Source organism: Tachypleus tridentatus, chromosome 2 (genome assembly GCF_004210375.1).
Source record: "Tachypleus tridentatus isolate NWPU-2018 chromosome 2, ASM421037v1, whole genome shotgun sequence".
In the NCBI taxonomy this organism is placed as follows: Eukaryota; Metazoa; Arthropoda; class Merostomata; order Xiphosura; family Limulidae; genus Tachypleus; species Tachypleus tridentatus.
In genome coordinates this window covers 25,179,204-25,194,885 of record NC_134826.1, presented here as the reverse complement: position 1 = coordinate 25,194,885, position 15,682 = coordinate 25,179,204, and the positions used below count along the sequence as shown (strand labels likewise).

Genomic DNA, 15,682 nt, shown 5'->3' with positions numbered 1-15,682 from the left:
GAAGATAAGAAACTAAGGCAGGAAAGAGTAGGACTCATCATCCATCTACAGATTCCCTGGGAACCATGAAAAGACTAGAAGAAAAGCCTGGGAAAAAAGATGAACAACTCAACAAACAGTGATTGTACCCATTAGGACCAACACTGCCATAGATCAATGTTGGCAAGAAACAAGATCCCTAGGAAGATGTAAAACAATGGGAACAGGAGAAATTGGGAAGAAAAGGAAAGTGAAAGCTCTTTGACAGAAATCCCAGTGATCAACAATTGGCTTAAAACAGAGGAAAGAGATCCATAAACCAAATGAAACAGGTCCTACTAACCCTGAGCCTATAGGACAGTCACTGCAAAGATTGACAGTGCCAAAGCCTATGTGCATTAGAAAAATGGATGAAAAGAGAAACAAAAAGTGATGACAGGGAGAGAAGAGGAAGCAAAAGGACAGGAAAAGAGAGAGGCAAAGGACCACCTGAGAGATGGTAAACCACTGAGAATAAAGAATAGCATTGGTAGGTGGCCCCAATATATGACTTCAGAGATAGAACCATATTTGTAAAATCATACAGGCAGATATAAGAGAAAAGTAGGTATATGAGACATAAGAAAGGGAAAAGCAACTGAGAAACAAGGGCATCAAACCCCAACCAACTCTAGGAAAAGATCAACCATAAAAGAAGTGAAAATGCCAAAGAAGATAAAAATGTTACTGTAGAACAGATATATAATTGATAATCCACTGAAATCACCATAGGAAAATGATGGATTGCCACAAAACAAAAGTTAAAGAAAGAACAATAATGAAAAATGGTAGTGTGTGTAAGAATAAGAATAAAGCATAATTCTAAGAAAGATGAACAAAAGACAGAGGATCTGGCTCCCAAATTTTAAAACAACCAATACAGCACAAAGTCATGCCTATTTGTATGTGGACAAAGCATGTATGCCCCAGAGTAGTGGTAAAAGTAACTGAATATGTAAAACCATACCTGAGAAACCTAGTCCAATCATTACACACAAGTGCCAAATTGAGAAGTGATGATTATGCTCTGTAGTATAGGGGGAGTCAGCTGCACTAAGAGAATGTATCATATTCCTATTGGTGGAAGACTATGGCTTGCTCATATGCAGTTGTACCATGTGTAAACATGTGATGGTAGGTGGGAGTAAATTCCAGATATCGAAAATTTCCAAAAATTGAAGAAAGCTATTATGTGAGAAGAGGTAAGATCATCATGATGAATTGCTCATGATTTTGTCATATATTTCACTAATATTTTATTTGAACAGGTGAGCCTCATTAATCTTGTAAAATTTATTTTAAACAATATCATTCCATATTTGAAAACATGTTATTGCATCTACATACTGCAAGATAAATCTTTATAATCACAAACTAACCTTGTTCATAGTAGTCATACAGTTTTACCGTAGCTGGAAGAAGATTTTCTACCACAAATTCTTGTTTCATATAAAACTTAATACACATCTGCTCATTCATAAGCTAACCAAAAAGAAAAAGTGAATGTTTTTAAAATGAGTCTTTCAAACAGTTACACTGCCCATCCATTACCAACTTATAAAATATTTTATTTCTTGCTGGCTAGATTTAATCAAATATTAAATGAAAATAAAACATTGCACAAAACATCAGTTACTTATCATTGTAAGAGAGAAGAAAAGCAGACACAAAGATACAGAAGCTGAGAGAGAAACATTATCACTATTGAATAATTACTGACAATATTAATGAGTGAAATATAAAACACACATATTTCATATTGATAATATCTAATGTTTATATTCAAGCAAAATTAATAATCAAATCTACACAACCTAAGCATGTCAAGTGTTGAGGAGCAAATAATTTAGCAAATGATTTTATTAATATATCTGAAGAAATTATAAACTGTAAATAGAAAATAAAAGACTGTAATGCAGTGCTCAAGTCTACATAAAGAAAACAACCATTACTAAAACCATCATATATTTCATCAAAAGTCCTTCATAAAAGCGAAAATCAATTTCTATAAATTTCTATAGTCTAAAAATGATCATTAACAGCAAACAAGAAAATAGTTATTTACAAATTATCACTAACCAAAAACAAAAATATTATGCCAGAAAATGGTTATTTACCTCTTCAAAATAAAAGTTCACCTGGCTTTCACTAACTTCATGTCTCTTCAAACCCAAAGTTTTTTCTTGAAGCTGAGTCAAAAATTTTAATTATTATTTTATCTCAAACAGTAAAAATGCAAATAATGCTAATAACTTATTAATAATCAATAAATGTATTGCAAAAGTATATTTATAACAAAGTATATCAATAAAACTAATTTGAGTGTTAACAGGATTAATTTCTGGACCAACTTTTTTTTTCTTCTAATATAATATACTTAAGATAATCAAAAGTTACTATGTTAATTACATTATGCTTATTAGAGTGTAAAATACATGCATCTGATTTCAAGCATTTGTTCTTTGCAACCCTCTCAACCTTTATCCTGCATATTGTTATTGGGCTTACAGCATAGTATTTGTTTGTACATGCTACCCCACTTCAATCACACCAGCATCAAAACATACTTTTGCAGAAATTTTGGAATAAGCTGCATGGCTCTCCTGACAATTACTACTTTACTTCTGGAATTGCATATTACTGTTCAACAATAATTAATTTTATAAACCTATGCTTTCACTTGTACACAAGGTTCACTTTCTATCATCCCTAAAAAAATCAAACCTATGAATGATGGAAAAGCTCCAAGATTTATCATAAATAGGTTTTGCATGTTAGGTGTTTAAAATGTACAGAACAATGTACATATATCAAGGAGAATAAATTATGTATTTGAAAGTAGCAGATCAAGAAAGGTCACACAAGTGATTAGATAAAGATGAATGATTATGACATCACAAAAGTATCAAAAGTAGGAAAGTGCTAATTTTTGATATGATATCTTACCTCCTCTCACAAAATTGCTAGAATCTCACCCTGAACTGAAAATGGGCCTATTAATAAAAATGTTTCCTCTTTAAAAAGTATCCAGAAAGAGACAAAGAGGGTTGTAACCAAAAAAGAAAACATGATACCTCAATGGAAAACTGCACCACATCTGATCCAAATACTGTGGTACAATATGACAGTGTCACAGACATAAAACGTGTAAAAGCATGAAAGAGCTCCAGAATATGCAAGTCCAGTGAATGGGAATCCAGAGTGTCAAGTGAATAGGGTGTGACAGACCATAATGATAGTTTGACCTCATCCAACACTAGGCAGCATCTAGAATGACACATCAAATCTGCAGTAGCTAAAAGATCATCTACCTCCTCACCTCAAACAAGAATTGGTAGGAAAGATAAGCTTTTGTATAAAAAATATGTCACCACATTGCATATGTTTCCAACCAACACCAGATTCACCGAAATCCTGCAGATGGTAGTAAGGTGGAAAGCCCAGGAGTATGACACTTCTGGTTTAAAACTTGATGGGAATGGGTATAGTACTTCCAGTCTACAGTAGAAGAAAGACGTCTGGCTGCACAAAAACGGGAGAGCACATGCTGCATCCAGCTACAACCAACAATGACCATCACACAAGTGAGGACCTACTCAACTAGACCATCTCCAACCAACAACAGACCCACCAGAAATGTACATCTGAAGGATGATAGAGGTGAGAAAAGTCTCAGTCTGAGGGGCAAACTGCAATTATAAATATATATATTCATAACATAGCAGGGTGCTGTACTCAAAACCTGGCAGCAGCTGGAATTGTACATCAGGTCTGCAGTACACAGAGTTACAACATAATTGACGTCAAGCACGGTCACAAGAAGGACAGTGTAGACTGTCAAAAAACAGTACAGATGGTCAAGCACCATTTGCCCAAAGAGTGGGATCTATAAAAAAAAGGTCCCTAAAAAAGGAAGAAAAGAGCAACCTTTCACAAACTGCAAACAAAATGTAAATGAAAAGTAAAGAAAAATAAATCATTTGTAAAACATCAACAAATCTATGAGCAAAAACCAGTACATCTGTGCATTACTACTACCAATCAAGAAGTGATTAACAAGTGCAGATGTGAAGAGGGCACTGGTTATAATAGGAGTGATGTCATGCTCCTATTGATGGAGAACTGTTGCATGGACATTTGCATGTGGATATGTCAAAGTGGGAGGTAGAAGAATAGTGGTGTGCATTGAATAGAGAGCAGTGCTAATCAAGAAAGCCTATTTTGTGAGTGAAGGAAAGATACTGTATAACAATAAAGGATTTTATTGTGAAATCACAAACAACTTCTTTAACTTTTAAAGCTAAGTATATAAAATAGCAGCATTGTAACAAAATTATGTAAAAAAAATAAATACTGCTTTACGATGTAGCAAATAATTATTCCTATTTGTTTCAACACAAAATAAACACTGTTACCATGATTGAAAGGATACATATCTTTATATGGTGTCTTCCACTCAGAAATAATAAAAAACAGTGTATCAGACCTGTTTTTCATTACATATGGTGAAGACTAATTTTAAGAAAAAAACACAATTAATGATTTAATCACTTTATAGTGAGGTTGACTCCTCTAATCAAATACTGAGATTTTACTGTCACTTTAACAATGCACCTGCAACCTCAAAATGCGAAACATCACGTTTATCTTTTTGTGACAGAAAGACATAAGTCATGAACCCTCAGATCCACAAACTGGCTTGCTAACCACCACCAAACCACAGATATTGTAAATTATACAAATTAAAAATAATTTTAGATTTGTTGTATTTGAAGCACCCAATAAATCACATGGCTAGTCAAATTAAACAAGGTAAATCAAAATTTTTTACCTGAATCAAACTCTCTTCATCTGCAGTATAACCAGATAACAATTTAAATTCCAAAACAGCCATATTTGATGTTTCTCCTGGTATAGCATACCTGTTTGAATGTAAATAATAAACTATTAAGTTCGTGTAAAAGTTGGTGTAAACTTACAAATTAAAATGATGACAGCTGCAATGAGAAATTATCTGCAATAAATAATTATTTAATAAATAAACAACTCATTAAAAACTACAACAGTAAATTAACTTGCTATGATAATAATTGTACACTGAAAAATGTTAATCCTGCTTTTCCACTTAAAAACTGGATATTTAAAAGAGATCATATAACCTTATTTAAAACAAAATAAATTTTGACCAAATGTTATTATTTTCATCATTACAAAAAAAAAAGCCAAGCATGAAACTTAATTTATGTGTCAGATGTCTAGTCTTAAAGAATTTAAAGTTCCAATGTTCATGTTCTTTTTACAGTACTAGCTGGTAACATACAATAACTTGAAATTTAGTGTGAATGAAAGAAAGTAAAAATGGATACTTAAAGAAATATTACTAACTACAGCATATTCATGAATTTTGCAAGCCAAGTATAGAAAACTCTACACTTCTTCATTTTTCATATGATTATATTAACATTTCTTATTAATAAGGCTCAACCATTTCAAGAAGAACGAAACTTCCCCAGTAACATAAAGGACATCAAAACATGTTAAAAACTAATTAACAATGGTTATTTATATATCTTTTGCAAAATTACATTCAATACTTGTTTAAAAGATACTTGAAAGTTATTTAATAATTCTGTTTCATTAACTAGATGAAGTCTTGTTAATACATATGTCACTTTGTATTGTATGTACTGATTTCACTAACCTCATGCACACATTAACCAGTAGGTCATTACAATGATGAGACCCTTTGGGCTTTACTTTTAGCAATAGCTCTAGAATGTCACTCTTAAACTCTTGCTTCACATTATAACGTAGACTTGCCTGAAAAACAACAACATGTATGGTAATCATGCTTATTTATTTATTTTTAGCTGAGAAACACCACTGACCTAATTTATTATACAGAATAAAGTCATATGCAGAATATAAAAAAATTAAAAGTCACTTCCTCTGCATAATAGAAAATATCCTCACGTAGTATTTAAAACAAAACAAAAATTTTATTCCTCACAAAAGCACTAATTAAACCTACATAACATTGTATAATAGTTTATACTCTATTTAAAAAATACAATCCTTAAAAAAAAACATTTATATTAAAACCAAGCCACAATAGTTCACTAACCTGTATTAATGCACATCCAAGACCAACAGCGCTCACATCCAAGGAAGTTGGCAACACAGGGACTTTTACAGTTTGCATTACAGCATAATTCTTTTGATTTAATTCAAAATTATGTTCAAGAGAATCACCTTGAAGCAGAATATTCATGCTGAGGATGTGCTGACCTGCCAACGTTGCATACTTAGCCAAAGCTTGTAGGGCAACCACAGTGTCCTAAATTTAAAAAAAAAGCCACATAAAAATTATTAATTTTTGAGACTTCTACTTTCCCACTGTAAAATTCAATTTCTATTATTTTTGTTCTTTTCTCACTAAATAATAAATCTATAATAAATTTACATATAAATTAAAAATATATATATGTATTTTCCCCTAAAAACTTGTTGAGCTAGTTTTTAGAATTTCAGGAATAAATAAGAGAAAAAAGGATAAATGGCCATTACAAGCCAAAATGTGCATGTGAAGTAGTCACAAAGGAAATGGTCTGTGGTCCACTGAAATGGTGAATGACAGATACTCATAACAATAAAATACAAAAAGTTATTACATATTATTAATTAAGTAAAAATAAAGTAAAACAAAAAAATTTTAAAATTATACAAGTGCAAAATTTATTATTAAATTATTTGTTTTTATAGTGATACATAAATATAAAACTACAAACAACACAAACCTGTGTAGATACAAAGCCACCATTTGAATTTCTTTGCAGTGTAACCCATCGCAAGATGGGAAGAGCTCTGCTGAGATATTTAACACCTCCCATTTCCAATAAAGACAATATAGCATACCCAGCAGTTTCAACACTTAAAGACAGAGAATTGCCTTGTTTTTCTTTCCAGTATTTCAAGTTTCCTGAAACCAAATATGTAAGTAAATGGTTATATTTTCTAATAACTAATAACTTTATCTTCTTTGACTAAAACAGTTATGAAGGATCATAGTATCATGAATTAAGAAGCTCTCCAGTTAACCTTTATTAGCTGCCATTTATATTTAAAGTATAAGAAGCTTGTGTTAAAAGCTCTTGTGTAAAACTGACAGATGCCATAATTACAAGTTTCATTTAAAAAAAAAAAGCTACACAAAGGGCTATCTCTTCTCTACCCATCACAGGTATCAAAACCTGGTTTCTAGCAGTATAAGTCCACAGACATACCACTGTGCCACTGGGGAACAAAATTTAAAGAACAGACAATTGACTTATAATTTTGCTATTTGAATGTATGTTACTTCTATTCAAATATTGAGTGACAACAATAAAAACAATTTTTTGTATATCGAAGGCAATTACTCACAATAATGATAAAACAATTTACAGACTGTGTAGAACAAAGTGTGTGTTCAAAAATATTAAACAGTACTTGGTAGTAACTCTATGATCAAAATTATAGCATTTCGGATTCTACCCATATCTCCAAATCTGACCCACCATAAGGCACTCTATGCAATATATACATCAGATTGCATACAGTTAATTTGGCACTAATTAATAATTTTGTTCTAAATTGCCATTTTTGTTCGCTTCTAATGTTGTTAAAAGTGTTTACTGCTAAAAAGCCACACATTTGTATTCATTTGTGCAGAGTGTCCCAAAATGAATATACCAAAAAGAAATTTGAATAAGATTTTTATTATTTGAGGTAACAATAAAATTCAAAACAAAATACTTTGTGAAAGCTTCCAAATTTTATTGAAGTCATTATTATTGTTATTACTTACATGATTTATGAAAGTATTTTACTGCACATCTCACAACTAACCCTGTTTTTGAGCAAAATGACAATTCCTGAAGAGTTCCTTGAATACACCTTTGGACTTCTATCTTTGGAACTTTTCAAAAACAAACATTACTGTAATAAACCAACTGTTCTTGAAGAACTAAAACTTCATATCATTGATGTTGCCTTATGCACCTCAATAGCTGTGATGGAAAACATATTCTCAGAATTATAATGCAGAATTAGATTGATTATAGCCAATGATGGAAGATATTTAGAATATTTAAATACAACTTAAAACCTTCAGAAGGTATTTTGTATTTTGCTGTTATCTCAAATAAAATAAATATTATTCAACTTTATTTCTTGCATAATGCATTTTGGGACACTGTATTTAGCACAACAAAAAGATAAAAAATTTATCTAAATAATTCTCTCTGTCATGCCATCTCAATGATTTTATCCAAAACGTTTCTTACCCATTTCCAATCTACAGAGGCCATTATTCTTACTACAATGCTAGGGGCACAATAAACGTTGGAAGAAAATAATGTTATTTCAATCACTGTGCAAAGTCCTATGACTGCAATACTCTGAGTTATGAACACTTTGTACAGTAGTAGATATTGAAACAGAGATAGTTTTGTTAATTAAAATACAATATAGTTTTGTGACAAACATTGGATAAACAGATAAGAAGATGTCTTTTTAGTTCGTATTCAAAAGTTGTAATTTTCAAAATTTGCTTGTGGTTTGAAATTGAGGATTGAAATGATGTCCAAATTGTTTATAAAACAAGGAAAGTCTTTGAAAATATAACACATTAAAAATTCCTTCAAATACCAAATTTTGGTTTAATTATTTGTAAAAAAAATATTCTTATTCTGATGTTTGTTTCAGCTCTAAAACACTTACTATTGAGCTTTAATATCAAACAGTATACATCTCATATACTGGATAACTATTTTCTCTTTCTATCAAACATTTTCATTTTGACTGAAGGTTGACAGAGAAAAAGAGAGAGATAGTGGGTGTGAAAGAAAGTTTATTGTTCAGAGTAAGAGCTTCTAATATCTGTTTTTGAGTTCCACATAAGATCACAGAAAAGAAGTACTAGCTTTCTGTGTTTTTGTACATGTAACATTTTCTACTGAACAAACAACACTTAAATCCAAGATGCTGATAAGGAAAAAATGATTATATTTATTGATAAAGTAATGAATGTCTGTAAACCATAATAATATTTCAATATTGAACAATATTTCAAAGCAAAGCAATGTCCGTAAAATAAATTATCAACTTCCTCTTCTTTTTTTTCAACGTTCGTTATTTTCTTCATCAGAATATACTATTTATAATTAACAGTTTTGGTTTTGCCAACTGTATCATGTATGCAGTTTGGAAAATAATCGTTTTATTACCAGCCTCATTGTTAACTCAGTATGTACTAGCATTCTCTTGATGTATCAATTTGTCAAGTTCATGATGTTGTTTTGTTTCTTCTCAAATTGATAATGGTACAATATAACTTGTCTTTAAAACTATTATACTTTCTAATTAAAAAATTCCTTTTTGCAATTTTCAGTAAGGACTTTTATGAATAGATAGATGTTTAAGAATAGAGAATTCCCTTGTTTCACCTCTATCAAATCTTTTTATGTCACATAATGAAGCATAAGAGGTTCAAAACTGTCACCCTTTTTCACAGTTTTTATCCTACTCTAGTTTGTAAGTGACTGCATTTCATATATGAATCTTCTGAAAATGCACTACAGTCCTTTAACTACCTGAATAACAAAAATAAAAACACCACTTTCACTCGTGAATTTAAGAATGACTACAAAGTTCCCTTTCTTTGTATTCTAATCAAGTGTATGAACTTTGCTATTGCATTTAAAGGTTACCACAAGAAAACCTTCACTGATTTAGATTTGTTATTATGTAATATGTAGTTTCAACTTTTGTATCCAAGTCTCAAGAAGTAGTTAGCTCTTATGAAGTATTTCGTGAAGAATTATCACAGATCAGAAATGTGCTGTATAAAGACGTTTGTCTTGTTATTTTCATTGATAAAAGTATAAACAAAACCATTACATCTTTAGTGGACCCTAAACAACAAGCTTTAGTCCCACCTGCAGAATCCTTGTTACATAACTACTACATTACATTCCTTAGCAAACTGTCATATATTGTACACAATAAATTGAAAGACTTGGTGATTAAAAGATATGCTTAAAGCTCACAATAAAATATGTTCCAAAATCATTAAAAACTTAAATGTCTATTCACCTTTAAGGACAAAATATTCAAAATGCATTTTTTAAAATATAATTTATAATTACTTAGATGCCTGACTTGTAAAAGTTTGTGTGTCAAAAGTACTAAATTATAATTTAAAAAGATGGTAATTATCACATGCATCATAAAGTCTGAGTAAGTCATCACACATATCATATGCACAGGGAATACGATTTGCCTAGTTGAATGAAGTATTTCCAGAACTCTCAATACAGTTCAGTACATTATATTAAAAAAAATTCAAGGCCTCATCAAACTGTTACAGACAACGTTGCCAAGTCCAATTACACTCCACATAACAACCATAAATCTTGAAATTATCTAACAGCCAAAAATCTTGACAATAGCATTATATGTCAGAGAAGAAATTGTATTACTTTTTCACATAGAGACCTTTCTTGATTAAGTTGTGTACTATTGCCTGAAACACGTGACTGGTCATAGCTACTGCCTGTTCTGATTGTGGGTTCTCACCTATTATAAGATTTCACACTTTTCTTATGGGTGGAGTACAACTTGTTGCAGGTCTCTTTCTTGATGGTCCTGATTCCTCATATTTATAAGTTTTCCAATACCGTTAATTTCAAAGGATCTCTTCATTTTGGAGTTCTAAATCCTAATCCAAACACATCATTGTGATCCAAGGGTATAAAATATTTTCGTTTAAAAGGGCTCTTACATACCCTTCCCAAATTTTAATATAATGTACTCAACCATATGCATGAAAGAAACTCACCACCCTCGATTTTTGAAAAAAAATCCAAAAGAATATGTGAAAATGATTTTGCAAAAATAAGCCTAATTACACACTATGCAAAAAAACTTTTGTTAAAAAAAGCAAAGATTACTCTTCATTACATTTATGATTTTGACCGAGTTTAATCAGTGAAGTTAAAAAACATACCAATACTTCACTACAAATTTAAACAATCACATGAAAAGAGAAAAATCAATAAAGAACTCTAACAAATGGATAATTTTAGCCTCATACCCTCAGAAATTGCTCTTTCCTCCAACATTTGATAGTATTCCTCTGCCTGAGAGAGTTTGGCAAGTGCAGTAGCATAACTAAATAATGCTAATGAGTAGCTCGATAAATCACTTTCAGCTTGTAGACAGAAGAGGGCATTATCGTACAATTTGGAATAATTCTTAAAACCTGCTTCCATAAGTGAGATAAGAACATAAGCAGTTAATGGAGCAAGGGATCCATCTTTTCTTCCAACTCCTCCCTGTTAAAACGTCATGTTAACTTAAGCATCATGAAAGAAGACAAAATACAATTAGTTGTGAAATAGTATTCTTTCCGAGCAAACAGTATCATAAAAAATATTCTTGCTTTCATTTATAACATTAAATATGAGTAAAAAGACTTTTTTTACATAACTGAAGATACAGAAAATAAAAATGTAAAAGAAAGATAAAAGTTAAAAATTCATCATTTACTTAACGCCAAATATTATAAACAATTCAGTTGCATGTTACTAACTCAAACAGTTTCCTTCAATAATGAACAGCTTATAATACAGGGATTATACATATTCTGTAAGTTACTTAAATGTGTTATGAAGAAATTTACTTTACTGTAGTAACCTAAACTCCTCTTCAGTTTTGAGAAATAATTTTATTATGAAAGATAATTATATATCACTTAAAAAGTAATGGAAAAAAGGTTTCATATTGGTCTTCAGTTTCACTGTTTGTTTTCACAATCTTGGTTTCACTTTAACTTTCATTTCAACACCGTTGGTGTTAACTTACATTGACTGTTTTCACAGTTTGTCTTCACTTTCACTGACTGTTTCAACACTGTTGGTCTTCAATTTCACTGTCTGTTTTAATACTATTGTTCTGCAGCTTAAATTGCTGTTTCAACACTGTTTGTCTTCAATTTCACTGTCTGTTTTAATACTATTGTTCTGCAGCTTAAATTGCTGTTTCAACACTGTTTGTCTTCAAGTTTACTGTCTGTTTCAGTAGTGCTGGTCTACAGTTTTACTGTCCCTATGTACCCTGTTGGTCTTCACTTTCAATTCTGTTTCTACACTGTTGGTCTTCAGTTTCACTGACTGTCTAAACACTGCTGGTCTTGAATTTTACTGTCTGTTTCAACACTCTGTAGTGTTTCAACAACTCTGTAGTGAGATATCTGTCAAACTATGAAAGAGAATGACAGTAGAGAATAAAATGTAAAAAATTATATGAAATAACCAAAAATGGAACACCAACCCTGACTACTAGTTTTACTTACTTTCATTCCTTTGTGCAAAACTTTTCCAGTATTCTGAAAACACCCATTTTCAAGTTGTTGTTTAGTTATCCACTCAGTACTACGTGCTAAGTCCTTCTGATCTACTGTAATAAAGTTTTGAGCACGAGCAAATGATTTCAGTACAAATGCTGTTAACCATATACTTCCCTCTGGATCTTCATTTCCAAAAGCACTATAAGAACCATCTTTATGTCGATAAGTTAGTTCTTGTTGGTAGCCTGAAATATCAAAATACTCACCAGATAAACTTGTACAGAAATTAATATCATTTAAATAATTAAAATAAATTAAGAGTTTAACCTGTTCAGTGCTGTAGACAAGATAACTTGTCCATGCCAATTGGTAACACAGCGCCACGGACGAGTTAATTCGTTCTCAATAATACCTAACTTCAACGATAGATGTCAGCACCATGCTATGCATTTGACCTACTTACATATTGTTTCACTTTCGATCCAAAATGGCGTCACGAAAAAGGTTACAAAATGAAGGAGCATTAGAGTTGTATTTTGAACTTGGTTCGGAGTTGCCGTAGCAGCTGAAATACTTGGCAGTCAACAGGTTAATATTAAATTACTGGAGAATTTCTTCAAAAGTAATAAAATCAACTTTTATATGGATAAATAATGTAACATTTTAATACTCATAAAATCTACATGTTTATATAGCTATACAAAACTAAACACATACCTAGAATTTTTCTGAAAAATGAAAACTGAAATTCAGTAGGATTCAAACCAATGAGCAGAGTTATGTGCTTGAATTTCACTGAGATTCAACTTTTATTTCTTCAGAATAATCTCACTTCACAAAGTAATATGCAATTCTTTAAATGTTATAGTTTAACCTTATTGTAATCAGCAAGTACATTTTAGATTAAATAACAGATTGAAAAAGTCATCATGTTTACATACATTTTTTTATTTAAAGGATGACATTTTGAGCTAGAGCTCTCTGTCATATTGCACAGTTTGCAACAAAAGCAAATGCATAGAAGTTAAAGAACTTGTCTGCAATGGAAAGTTGGACATGAAAATTCTCAACAAAGTTATATCTGTTACATAAAAGTTACAAGTCATAAAATTATAAGAAAATAGCAATTAAGATTTAGCAAGATAGCAATTAAAATGTAAAGAAAAATGGAAAAATAGAAATCTAAGACAAAGAAAAGTATATATTTAAACCAGATGGTTGTAGGGTTCCCAGATTGTAGATTGATTTCCTTTCCAGACATTCTCTTTTGTGAATATCTGTTGAAACGATAATTAGTCCAAGAATTGAAAAGTCCTAAACTGTGTGGCTGTTAATGGTGATATGTTTTTTGGTTCTGCAGTTTAATATGGTTTAGGTGTTCTTGTGTTCTATTACCGAGTTGGCAGCCCATTTGTCCAGTATATAAATTATTGCATCTTTTGCAAATAATACAGCAAATGATACATTCAGTGGTACATGTAAAGGATTTTCTTTTGTCAAAAGTTGTATTTTTTCCCTCATATGTGCATAGTGATGTTTCTTCAACATGTGTGAGTACCTGGAGTATCATTTTGTTTTTGTTTAAAGTTACTAGGTACCAGGATTTCGTTTCGTTTTTTGTCATGTCTGCAAGAAAATACTGGATGGGTCCATCTTTGTGGGTTTTTGGGAGTAGATAGAAAATGTGAGTTCTCTGTTTCTTTACAATAAGATTCTTGGCTGTAGTAGATAATTTGTCAGCATTGATCATACTTTCAATTGTAGATGTTATAGGTTGTTGAAATCAGAAATTGGGTTGTCTTGAAGGGAGAGTATAGAAAGTACTGTTCTCAAGATGTCTCAATGCTTCTATTATATATATATCCTTGTGCCAAACTACTGTGGTTCCACCTTTGTCTGCTGATTTTATAATAATGTTATCTCGTTGCTGCAGACCATTTAGAGCAAAATGTTCATCATGAAAGATGTTTTTAGATTTATTCTTCAGGCTTAAATCTAAATCATTAAATTTCATTCCTACACTTATGAATAAAGTCATGAACTCACTGGGGGGAGGCATCCATGAGGAGAGTTTTGAAGAAAATTTAAACAAAGGATCACAGTGAGGGGTAAATGTAAAAGAATGAGCTTCAAGGAGATTTTGGGAAAAAGGGTTTCCAGTCTTCATCTGCAAAAAAAACGTTCAATACCTTCCACTGGGCAAAAGGCATCAACACTACTTTTGATAGAGACAAATTTAGGTCCTTTATTAAAGACATTTGGTGAGAGTTCTAAATTCCTGGTAATTATGACAACTTTAATAGATTCATACATTTTTGTATACATACTGAAATATATTATTTGTCTTTTAGTACCTTTTAGATGTCAAGTTCATCATATCAGATTTCAAAATATAAGTAGAAATAATAATTCTAGTTCTATTTTAACAATTCCTTACTCAAAGTATTTTAGAATTGACAATATGTTAATTAGTAACATTTCTTTAGCATAATGTGGAAAGGAAATGTTAAACAAAATGTTAAAATTTACATTTTTTATTCCAAGGTTTTTACCTGTAAACAATGCATTTATGATTTTTAGAATTTTTCTGCTCATCCTAAATCATTGGTTTTGTACTTACTGAGTCTTGTTTCTTTATTAATTTTCATTCTCTGTCTGAAGATTTATCATAACAGGCTTCTGTTCACAACATATGCCATGAAGTGTTACATGGATGGGAAACTGCTAATTAAGATTTTTTTAAATAGCTACAGACAACTGAATAGAGTATATTTAGTGGGAAGCTTAGAGAAGTTAGGAACAAACCACAGATTCTATAATTAATTTAAATGTTCTTTTCATTTCTGAAAATGTTACCATGTTAAAATTATATTTCTTTGAAAGTCATGACAGTTTCATTCTATGACAAGACATCAGATAAGCCTTTTTAGATTTGGAGAGTAAGATAGCAATAACAAAATATTCCCATGGCTGAAATGTTACCCAAATCCTTATTTATTGAATATTAAATTTACTTGAAAACTGCACATAAATAAATAACTTAAAATTTATAGGAAGAAACATATTTAATATGTTTGTCTGTGCATAAATTGATTTTGGGCAACACCACCATTAAGAAAAATAGTTACCTAGCCCCTGACCTTACCTCATTTTGACAGATCAAATTTGAGGATACTGATATATCTTTTATCAGCTTATGTGGTGTTTTTGATTATTTATAATAGTTACTACTGCAATTACCAAAATAAAGTTTCAAATGAAATATGTTAACGGAAA

General features: G+C 31.0%; 1 protein-coding gene across 1 annotated transcript in view; it reads right to left on the bottom strand.

Annotated features, from left to right (window-relative positions):
- LOC143245454 (pregnancy zone protein-like) overlaps nucleotides 1-15,682 on the bottom strand; it is a 131,284-nt gene that overhangs the window by 10,197 nt on the left and 105,405 nt on the right. The window contains exons 27-34 of the mRNA XM_076491817.1: nucleotides 12,413-12,651; nucleotides 11,153-11,393; nucleotides 6,816-6,997; nucleotides 6,143-6,355; nucleotides 5,720-5,838; nucleotides 4,850-4,940; nucleotides 2,136-2,207; nucleotides 1,398-1,500 (exon numbers count right to left, since the gene is read on the bottom strand). Of these exons, the coding sequence (XP_076347932.1) occupies nucleotides 1,398-1,500; nucleotides 2,136-2,207; nucleotides 4,850-4,940; nucleotides 5,720-5,838; nucleotides 6,143-6,355; nucleotides 6,816-6,997; nucleotides 11,153-11,393; nucleotides 12,413-12,651 (1,260 nt within the window). The remainder of the gene's footprint in view (nucleotides 1-1,397; nucleotides 1,501-2,135; nucleotides 2,208-4,849; nucleotides 4,941-5,719; nucleotides 5,839-6,142; nucleotides 6,356-6,815; nucleotides 6,998-11,152; nucleotides 11,394-12,412; nucleotides 12,652-15,682) is intronic.